We start from the raw sequence: 12,499 nt of genomic DNA, 5'->3' as shown, positions 1-12,499 counted from the left end.
GTGTATTTGTGTACTCGCAGGTACTACATGTACTGCAGATGTGTATTTTTGTACTCGCAGGTACTACATGTGCTGCAGCTGTGTATTTGTGTACTCGCAGGTACTACATGTACTGCAGCTGTGTATTTGTGTACTCGCAGGTACTACATGTACTGCAGCTGTGTATTTGTGTACTTGCAGGTACTACATGTACTGCAGCTGTGTATTTGTGTACTTGCAGGTACTACATGTACTGCAGCTGTGTATTTGTGTACTTGCAGGTACTACATGTACTGCAGCTGTGTATTTGTGTACTTGCAGGTACTACATGTACTGCAGCTGTGTATTTGTGTACTTGCAGGTACTACATTTACTGCAGCTGTGTATTTGTGTACTTGCAGGTACTACATGTACTGCAGCTGTGTATTTGTGTACTTGCAGGTACTACATGTACTACAGCTGTGTATTTGTGTACTTGCAGGTACTACATGTACTGCAGCTGTGTATTTGTGTACTTGCAGGTACTACATGTACTGCAGCTGTGTATTTGTGTACTTGCAGGTACTACATGTACTGCAGCTGTGTATTTGTGTACTTGCAGGTACTACATGTACTGCAGCTGTGTATTTGTGTACTCGCAGGTACTACATGTACTGCAGATGTGTATTTGTGTACTCGCAGGTACTACATGTACTGCAGCTGTGTATTTGTGTACTCGCAGGTACTACATGTACTGCAGATGTGTATTTGTGTACTCGCAGGTACTACATGTGCTGCAGCTGTGTATTTGTGTACTCGCAGGTACTACATGTACTGCAGCTGTGTATTTGTGTACTTGCAGGTACTACATGTACTGCAGCTGTGTATTTGTGTACTTGCAGGTACTACATGTACTGCAGCTGTGTATTTGTGTACTTGCAGGTACTACATGTACTGCAGCTGTGTATTTGTGTACTTGCAGGTACTACATGTACTGCAGCTGTGTATTTGTGTACTTGCAGGTACTACATGTACTGCAGCTGTGTATTTGTGTACTTGCAGGTACTACATGTACTGCAGCTGTGTATTTGTGTACTTGCAGGTACTACATGTACTGCAGCTGTGTATTTGTGTACTTGCAGGTACTACATGTACTGCAGCTGTGTATTTGTGTACTTGCAGGTACTACATGTACTGCAGCTGTGTATTTGTGTACTTGCAGGTACTACATGTACTGCAGCTGTGTATTTGTGTACTTGCAGGTACTACATGTACTGCAGCTGTGTATTCGTGTACTTGCAGGTACTACATGTACTGCAGCTGTGTATTTGTGTACTTGCAGGTACTACATGTACTGCAGCTGTGTATTTGTGTACTTTCAGGTACTACATGTACTGCAGATGTGTATTTGTGTACTTTCAGGTACTACATGTACTGCAGCTGTGTATTCGTGTACTTGCAGGTACTACATGTACTGCAGCTGTGTATTTGTGTACTTGCAGGTACTACATGTACTGCAGCTGTGTATTTGTGTACTTTCAGGTACTACATGTACTGCAGCTGTGTATTCGTGTTCTTGCTGAGAGGGAAGATGAGTTGCTGCCCCTGGCCCACCGCTGCTGGCCCCCCCTTTTGCAGCGACTGACCACTGATGACCCTCCAGTTGTCCTCCAAGCCTTTAAGGTAATATCATCTTTTCTCTTTTTTAATACGTCACCTTCAGAGATGTCCGATAACATCAGCAGGCCGATAAATGCTTTAAAATGTAATATCGGAAATTATCGGTATTGGTTTCAAGAAGTAAAATTGATGACTTTTTAAAACGGCGCTGTATGGAGCAGTACACGGACGTAGCGAGAAGTACAATTAGAAGTACACAGCACTTTAAAATCTGCAATATAACTAAAAAAATTAGAAGTACAGAGCCGTTTAAAATCTACAATATAACTAAAACAATTAGCAGTACAGAGCAGTTTAAAATCTACAATATAACTAAAACAATTAGAAGTACAGAGCAGTTTAAAATCTACAATATAACTAAAACAATTAGAAGTACAGAGCAGTTTAAAATCTACAATATAACTAAAACAATTAGCAGTACAGAGCAGTTTAAAATCTACAATATAACTAAAACAATTAGCCGTACAGAGTAGTTTAAAATCTACAATATAACTAAAACAATTAGAAGTACAGAGCAGTTTAAAATCTACAATATAACTAAAACAATTAGAAGTACAGAGCAGTTTAAAATCTACAATATAACTAAAACAATTAGCAGTACAGAGCAGTTTAAAATCTACAATATAACTAAAACAATTAGAAGTACAGGGCAGTTTAAAATCTACAATATAACTAAAACAATTAGAAGTACAGAGCAGTTTAAAATCTACAATATAACTAAAACAATTAGAAGTACAGAGCAGTTTAAAATCTACAATATAACTAAAACAATTAGCAGTACAGAGCAGTTTAAAATCTACAATATAACTAAAACAATTAGCCGTACAGAGTAGTTTAAAATCTACAATATAACTAAAACAATTAGAAGTACAGAGCAGTTTAAAATCTACAATATAACTAAAACAATTAGAAGTACAGAGCAGTTTAAAATCTACAATATAACTAAAACAATTAGCAGTACAGAGCAGTTTAAAATCTACAATATAACTAAAACAATTAGAAGTACAGAGCAGTTTAAAATCTACAATATAACTAAAACAATTAGAAGTACAGAGCAGTTTAAAATCTACAATATAACTAAAACAATTAGCCGTACAGAGTAGTTTAAAATCTACAATATAACTAAAACATTTAGAAGTACAGAGCAGTTTAAAATCTACAATATAACTAAAACAATTAGAAGTACAGAGCAGTTTAAAATCTACAATATAACTAAAACAATTAGAAGTACAGAGTAGTTTAAAATCTACAATATAACTAAAACAATTAGAAGTACAGAGCAGTTGCGTCTCCCAGTCAGCAGCCCCTCCCACACACAACACAGGAGTTGACGACTGCAGCCTGAGAGGTTTACTGGCGACGCTTGATGACCTCATCAAACCGCCACCAGCGCAGCATGACAACAACAAGAGTGTGTTGTTGCCGGTGCTGTAGCCTGGCTAACAAGCCAACGAGATCGGTGACTGATTAACGACACCATGTCTATGGTTTAGGATTATTTTAAAGTGGATAAAAAAAATGGAAATTTGCTATGACTGCAACAAGTTGGTTATACGCGGAGGAACAAAGACGTCTTCCTTTAATACGAGCATTTTGATCTCCCACCTCTTCAAGAATCGAAAGGAAGTACACCATGAATACAAGCAGAAGATGGATAAAAATCAAATAGCGGAAAAAAGTAGCACCACACAGTTGTTGCTTAAAGACTCTGCTGAGAAAACAACAATACAACAAAAACCACCCCTGTCTCAACGCAGCATTTCAGAAGCTCTGGCTGACTGCTGGGCCACTTCAAGTACTCACCACTAGCTTGCAGCACATTTGTGTTACTCATACAAATACGTTAGAGCAGGGCAGATTGAGCCCACTTGATCATTTCCTGTTATACAGTATGCCGGGCAGTCTGGCACTAAAGGAGGACTATGTTATTGTGTACTTTATGAGTCTAGTATACTCTGGACTGAAGCTGTGTGCCTTCATTGTGTCTGTAGCTCTTGTTTTGAGGCATGTTTGAAAAAATGATGCACTTTGTGAAAGTCAAAGGTTAGTATTTGCCATAGTTGTAGTGGGAATCAGGATTATTTCAGGGAGAGCATGTCCCAAATTCCAAGCTGCTGTTTATCGGACATCTCTACTCAGCTTGTGTAAAAGGTCAATAAAAAGAGGATACAACAAATCATTTTCAACTTATATTCAATTAAATAGACTGCAGAGACAAGATATTTCATCTTCACACGGACAAACTTTCTTCTTTTTTGCAAATAATCATGAACTTAGAATTGATTGAATGGCAGCTAAGTTGTCAGAGTTGTTTACCAGTGTGTTACATGTTTACCAGTGTGTTACATGTTTACCAGTGTGTTACATGTTTACCAGTGTGTTACATGTTTACCAGTGTGTTACATGTTTACCAGTGTGTTACATGTTTACCAGTGTGTTACATGTTTACCAGTGTGTTACATGTTTACCAGTGTGTTACATGTTTACCAGTGTGTTACATGTTTACCAGTGTGTTACATGTTTACCAGTGTGTTACATGTTTACCTGTGTGTTACATGTTTACCAGTGTGTTACATGTTTACCAGTGTGTTACATGTTTACCAGTGTGTTACATGTTTACCAGTGTGTTACATGTTTGCCAGTGTGTTACATGTTTGCCAGTGTGTTACATGTTTACCAGTGTGTTACATGTTTACAGGTGTGTTACATGTTTGCCAGTGTGTTACATGTTTACCGGTGTGTTACATGTTTACCAGTGTGTTACATGTTTACCGGTGTGTTACATGTTTACCAGTGTGTTACATGTTTACCAGTGTGTTACATGTTTACCAGTGTGTTACATGTTTACCTGTGTGTTACATGTTTACCAGTGTGTTACATGTTTACCAGTGTGTTACATGTTTACCAGTGTGTTACATGTTTACCAGTGTGTTACATGTTTACCAGTGTGTTACATGTTTACCAGTGTGTTACATGTTTACCAGTGTGTTACATGTTTACCAGTGTGTTACATGTTTACCAGTGTGTTACATGTTTACCAGTGTGTTACATGTTTACCAGTGTGTTACATGTTTACCAGTGTGTTACATGTTTACCAGTGTGTTACATGTTTACCAGTGTGTTACATGTTTACCAGTGTGTTACATGTTTACCAGTGTGTTACATGTTTACCAGTGTGTTACATGTTTACCAGTGTGTTACATGTTTACCAGTGTGTTACATGTTTACCTGTGTGTTACATGTTTACCAGTGTGTTACATGTTTACCTGTGTGTTACATGTTTACCGGTGTGTTACATGTTTACCGGTGTGTTACATGTTTACCGGTGTGTTACATGTTTACCAGTGTGTTACATGTTTACCAGTGTGTTACATGTTTACCAGTGTGTTACATGTTTACCAGTGTGTTACATGTTTACCAGTGTGTTACATGTTTGCCATTGTGTTACATGTTTACCAGTGTGTTACATGTTTACCAGTGTGTTACATGTTTACCAGTGTGTTACATGTTTACCAGTGTGTTACATGTTTACCTGTGTGTTACATGTTTACCAGTGTGTTACATGTTTACCTGTGTGTTACATGTTTACCAGTGTGTTACATGTTTACCTGTGTGTTACATGTTTACCGGTGTGTTACATGTTTACCGGTGTGTTACATGTTTACCGGTGTGTTACATGTTTACCAGTGTGTTACATGTTTACCAGTGTGTTACATGTTTACCAGTGTGTTACATGTTTACCAGTGTGTTACATGTTTACCAGTGTGTTACATGTTTACCAGTGTGTTACATGTTTACCAGTGTGTTACATGTTTACCAGTGTGTTACATGTTTACCAGTGTGTTACATGTTTACCAGTGTGTTACATGTTTACCAGTGTGTTACATGTTTACCAGTGTGTTACATGTTTACCAGTGTGTTACATGTTTACCAGTGTGTTACATGTTTACCAGTGTGTTACATGTTTACCAGTGTGTTACATGTTTACCAGTGTGTTACATGTTTACCAGTGTGTTACATGTTTACCAGTGTGTTACATGTTTACCAGTGTGTTACATGTTTACCTGTGTGTTACATGTTTACCAGTGTGTTACATGTTTACCTGTGTGTTACATGTTTACCGGTGTGTTACATGTTTACCGGTGTGTTACATGTTTACCGGTGTGTTACATGTTTACCAGTGTGTTACATGTTTACCAGTGTGTTACATGTTTACCAGTGTGTTACATGTTTACCAGTGTGTTACATGTTTACCAGTGTGTTACATGTTTACCAGTGTGTTACATGTTTACCAGTGTGTTACATGTTTACCAGTGTGTTACATGTTTACCAGTGTGTTACATGTTTACCAGTGTGTTACATGTTTACCAGTGTGTTACATGTTTACCAGTGTGTTACATGTTTACCAGTGTGTTACATGTTTACCAGTGTGTTACATGTTTACCTGTGTGTTACATGTTTACCAGTGTGTTACATGTTTACCAGTGTGTTACATGTTTACCTGTGTGTTACATGTTTACCAGTGTGTTACATGTTTACCTGTGTGTTACATGTTTACCGGTGTGTTACATGTTTACCGGTGTGTTACATGTTTACCAGTGTGTTACATGTTTACCAGTGTGTTACATGTTTACCAGTGTGTTACATGTTTACCAGTGTGTTACATGTTTACCAGTGTGTTACATGTTTACCAGTGTGTTACATGTTTGCCATTGTGTTACATGTTTACCAGTGTGTTACATGTTTACCAGTGTGTTACATGTTTACCTGTGTGTTACATGTTTACCGGTGTGTTACATGTTTACCGGTGTGTTACATGTTTACCGGTGTGTTACATGTTTACCAGTGTGTTACATGTTTACCTGTGTGTTACATGTTTACCAGTGTGTTACATGTTTACCTGTGTGTTACATGTTTACCGGTGTGTTACATGTTTACCGGTGTGTTACATGTTTACCGGTGTGTTACATGTTTACCAGTGTGTTACATGTTTACCAGTGTGTTACATGTTTACCAGTGTGTTACATGTTTACCAGTGTGTTACATGTTTACCAGTGTGTTACATGTTTGCCATTGTGTTACATGTTTACCAGTGTGTTACATGTTTACCAGTGTGTTACATGTTTGCCAGTGTGTTACATGTTTACCAGTGTGTTACATGTTTACCAGTGTGTTACATGTTTACCAGTGTGTTACATGTTTACCAGTGTGTTACATGTTTACCTGTGTGTTACATGTTTACCAGTGTGTTACATGTTTACCAGTGTGTTACATGTTTACCAGTGTGTTACATGTTTACCAGTGTGTTACATGTTTGCCAGTGTGTTACATGTTTGCCAGTGTGTTACATGTTTACCAGTGTGTTACATGTTTACAGGTGTGTTACATGTTTGCCAGTGTGTTACATGTTTACCGGTGTGTTACATGTTTACCAGTGTGTTACATGTTTACCGGTGTGTTACATGTTTACCAGTGTGTTACATGTTTACCAGTGTGTTACATGTTTACCTGTGTGTTACATGTTTACCGGTGTGTTACATGTTTACCGGTGTGTTACATGTTTACCGGTGTGTTACATGTTTACCAGTGTGTTACATGTTTACCAGTGTGTTACATGTTTACCAGTGTGTTACATGTTTACCAGTGTGTTACATGTTTACCAGTGTGTTACATGTTTGCCATTGTGTTACATGTTTACCAGTGTGTTACATGTTTACCAGTGTGTTACATGTTTGCCAGTGTGTTACATGTTTACCAGTGTGTTACATGTTTACCAGTGTGTTACATGGCCTTTCCTTTGAACAACACTCAGTACAGGTTTGGGAACTGAGGAGACACATTTTTGAAGTGGAATTCTTTCCCATTCTTGCTTGATGTACAGCTTAAGTTGTTCAACAGTCTCCTGCCTCATATTTTAGCCTTCACACATTTTCAATGTCTGGACTACAGGCAGGCCAGTCTAGTACCCACACTCTTTTACAAACCCCATTTCCATATGAGTTGGGAAATTGTGTTAGATGTAAATATAAACAGAATACAATGATTTGCAAATCCTTTTCAAGCCATATTCAGTTGAATATGCTACAAAGACAACATATTTGATGTTCAAACTCATAAACTATATATTTTTTTGCAAATAATTATTAACTTAGAATTTCATGGCTGCAACACGTGCCAAAGTAGTTGGGAAAGGGCATGTTCACCACTGTGTTACATCACCTTTTCTTTTAACAACACTCAATAAACGTTTGGGAACTGAGGAAACTAATTGTTGAAGCTTTGAAAGTGGAATTCTTTCCCATTCTTGTTTTATGTAGAGCTTCAGTCCTTCAACAGTCCGGGTTCTCCGCTGTCCTATTTTACGCTTCATAATGCGCCACACATTTTCCATGGGAGACAGGTCTGGACTGCAGGCGGGCCAGGAAAGTACCCGCACTCTTTTATTACGAAGCCACCCTGTTGTAACATGTGGCTTGGCATTGTCTTGCTGAAATAAGCAGGGGCGTCCATGATAATGTTGCTTTGATGACAACATATGTTGCTCCAAAACCTGTATGGACCTTCCAGCATTAATGGTGCCTTCACAGATGTGTAAGTTACCCATGCCTTGGGCACTAATACACCCCCATACCATCACACATGCTGGCTTTTACACTTTGCATCGATAACAGTCTGGATGGTTATTTTTCTCTTTGTTCTGGAGGACACCACGTCCTCTGTTTCCAAATGTAATTTGAAATATGAACTCGTCAGGCCACAGAACACCTTTCCACTTTGCTTCAGTCCATCTTAGATGATCTCGGGCCCAGCCAAGCTGGCGGCGTTTCAGGATATTGTTGATAAATGGGTTTGGTTTTGCATAGTAGAGTTTTAACTTGCACTTACAGATGTAGCGACCAACTGTAGTTACTGACAGTGGTTTTCTGAAGTGTTACTGAGCCCATGTGGTGATATCCTTTACACAATGATGTCGGTTTTTGATGCAGGGATCAAAGATCCGTAATATCATGGCTTACGTGCAGTGATTTCTCCAGATTCGCTGAACCTTTTGATTTTACGGACCGTAGATGGTAAAATCCCTAAATTCCTTGCAATAGCTCGTTGAGAAATGTTGTTCTAAAACTGTTTGACAATTTGCTTACAAAGTGGTGACCCTCGCCCCATCTTTGTTTGTGAATTACTTAGCATTTCATGGAAGCTGTTTTTATAGCCAATCATGGCACCCACCTGTTCCCAATTAGCCTGCACACCTGTGGGATGTTCCAAATAAGTGTTTGATGAGCATTCATCAACTTTATCAGTATTTATTGCCACCTTTCCCAACTTCTTTTTCACGTGTTGGTGGCATCAAACTCTAAAGTTAATGATTATTTGCACACCAAAATAAAGTTTATGAGTTTGAACATGAAATATGTTGTCTTTGTAGCATATTCAACTGAATATGGCTTGAAAAGGATTTGCAAATCATTGTATTCTGTTTATATTTACATCTAACAAAATTTCCCAACTTATATGGAAACAGGGTTTGTATTATGAAGCCACGCTGTTGTAACACGTAGCTTGGCATTGTCTTTCTGAAATAAGCAGGGGCGTCCATGATAACGTTGCTTGGATGACAACATATGTTGCTCCAAAACCTGTATGTACCTTTCAGCATTAATGGTGCCTTCACAGATGTGTAAGTTACCCATGCCTTGTTCACTAATACACCCCCATACCATCACACATGCTGCCTAGAACACTTTCACCCTACAACAATCACTAATACACCCCCATACCATCACACATGCTGCCTAGAACACTTTCACCCTACAACAATCACTAATACACCCCCATACCATCACACATGCTGCCTAGAACACTTTCACCCTACAACAATCACTAATACACCCCCATACCATCACACATGCTGACTACCACACTTTCACCCTACAACAATCACTAATACACCCCCATACCATCACACATGCTGACTACCACACTTTCACCCTACAACAATCACTAATACACCCCCATACCATCACACATGCTGACTAGAACACTTTCACCCTACAACAATCACTAATACACCCCCATACCATCACACATGCTGCCTACAACACTTTCACCCTACAACAATCACTAATACACCCCCATACCATCACACATGCTGACTACAACACTTTCACCCTACGACAATCACTAATACACCCCCATACCATCGCACATGCTGCCTAGAACACTTTCACCCTACAACAATCACTAATACACCCCCATACCATCACACATGCTGCCTAGAACACTTTCACCCTACAACAATCACTAATACACCCCCATACCATCACACATGCTGCCTAGAACACTTTCACCCTACAACAATCACTAATACACCCCCATACCATCACACATGCTGACTACAACACTTTCACCCTACAACAATCACTAATACACCCCCATACCATCACACATGCTGACTACAACACTTTCACCCTACAACAATCACTAATACACCCCCATACCATCACACATGCTGCCTACAACACTTTCACCCTACAACAATCACTAATACACCCCCATACCATCACACATGCTGACTACAACACTTTCACCCTACAACAATCACTAATACACCCCCATACCATCACACATGCTGCCTAGAACACTTTCACCCTACAACAATCACTAATACACCCCCATACCATCACACATGCTGACTACAACACTTTCACCCTACAACAATCACTAATACACCCCCATACCATCACACATGCTGACTACAACACTTTCACCCTACAACAATCACTAATACACCCCCATACCATCACACATGCTGACTACAACACTTTCACCCTACATCAATCACTAATACACCCCCATACCATCACATATGCTGACTAAAACACTTTCACCCCACAAAAATCGCTAATACACCCCCATACCATCACACATGCTGCCTAGAACACTTTCACCCTACAACAATCACTAATACACCCCCATACCATCACACATGCTGCCTACAACACTTTCACCCTACAACAATCACTAATACACCCCCATACCATCACACATGCTGCCTAGAACACTTTCACCCTACAACAATCACTAATACACCCCCATACCATCACACATGCTGCCTAGAACACTTTCACCCTACAACAATCACTAATACACCCCCATACCATCACACATGCTGACTACAACACTTTCACCCTACAACAATCACTAATACACCCCCATACCATCACACATGCTGACTACAACACTTTCACCCTACAACAATCACTAATACACCCCCATACCATCACACATGCTGACTAGAACACTTTCACCCTACAACAATCACTAATACACCCCCATACCATCACACATGCTGACTACCACACTTTCACCCTACAACAATCACTAATACACCCCCATACCATCACACATGCTGACTACAACACTTTCACCCTACAACAATCACTAATACACCCCCATACCATCACACATGCTGACTAGAACACTTTCACCCTACAACAATCACTAATACACCCCCATACCATCACACATGCTGACTACCACACTTTCACCCTACAACAATCACTAATACACCCCCATACCATCACACATGCTGACTACCACACTTTCACCCTACAACAATCACTAATACACCCCCATACCATCACACATGCTGACTACAACACTTTCACCCTACAACAATCACTAATACACCCCCATACCATCACACATGCTGCCTAGAACACTTTCACCCTACAACAATCACTAATACACCCCCATACCATCACACATGCTGACTACAACACTTTCACCCTACAACAATCACTAATACACCCCCATACCATCACACATGCTGACTACCACACTTTCACCCTACAACAATCACTAATACACCCCCATACCATCACACATGCTGCCTAGAACACTTTCACCCTACAACAATCACTAATACACCCCCATACCATCACACATGCTGCCTAGAACACTTTCACCCTACAACAATCACTAATACACCCCCATACCATCACACATGCTGACTACAACACTTTCACCCTACAACAATCACTAATACACCCCCATACCATCACACATGCTGACTACAACACTTTCACCCTACAACAATCACTAATACACCCCCATACCATCACACATGCTGCCTAGAACACTTTCACCCTACAACAATCACTAATACACCCCCATACCATCACACATGCTGCCTAGAACACTTTCACCCTACAACAATCACTAATACACCCCCATACCATCACACATGCTGACTACCACACTTTCACCCTACAACAATCACTAATACACCCCCATACCATCACACATGCTGACTACCACACTTTCACCCTACAACAATCACTAATACACCCCCATACCATCACACATGCTGACTAGAACACTTTCACCCTACAACAATCACTAATACACCCCCATACCATCACACATGCTGCCTACAACACTTTCACCCTACAACAATCACTAATACACCCCCATACCATCACACATGCTGACTACAACACTTTCACCCTACGACAATCACTAATACACCCCCATACCATCGCACATGCTGCCTAGAACACTTTCACCCTACAACAATCACTAATACACCCCCATACCATCACACATGCTGCCTAGAACACTTTCACCCTACAACAATCACTAATACACCCCCATACCATCACACATGCTGCCTAGAACACTTTCACCCTACAACAATCACTAATACACCCCCATACCATCACACATGCTGACTACAACACTTTCACCCTACAACAATCACTAATACACCCCCATACCATCACACATGCTGACTACAACACTTTCACCCTACAACAATCACTAATACACCCCCATACCATCACACATGCTGCCTACAACA

The 12,499-nt window shown here is 39.9% G+C and overlaps 1 protein-coding gene across 4 annotated transcripts in view; it reads left to right on the top strand.

Moving 5' to 3' along the window:
* tti1 (TELO2 interacting protein 1) overlaps positions 1-12,499 on the top strand; it is a 59,165-nt gene that overhangs the window by 37,789 nt on the left and 8,877 nt on the right. For all 4 annotated transcript variants that reach the window (XM_061889280.1, XM_061889279.1, XM_061889281.1 and 1 more), the window contains exon 11: positions 1,501-1,641. In XM_061889280.1, the coding sequence (XP_061745264.1) occupies positions 1,501-1,641 (141 nt within the window). The remainder of the gene's footprint in view (positions 1-1,500; positions 1,642-12,499) is intronic.

Source organism: Nerophis ophidion, linkage group LG27 (assembly GCF_033978795.1).
Source record: "Nerophis ophidion isolate RoL-2023_Sa linkage group LG27, RoL_Noph_v1.0, whole genome shotgun sequence".
Lineage (NCBI taxonomy): Eukaryota > Metazoa > Chordata > Actinopteri > Syngnathiformes > Syngnathidae > Nerophis > Nerophis ophidion.
Note: the sequence above shows the minus strand (reverse complement) of the source record. Positions and strands in the feature narration are given on the sequence as shown.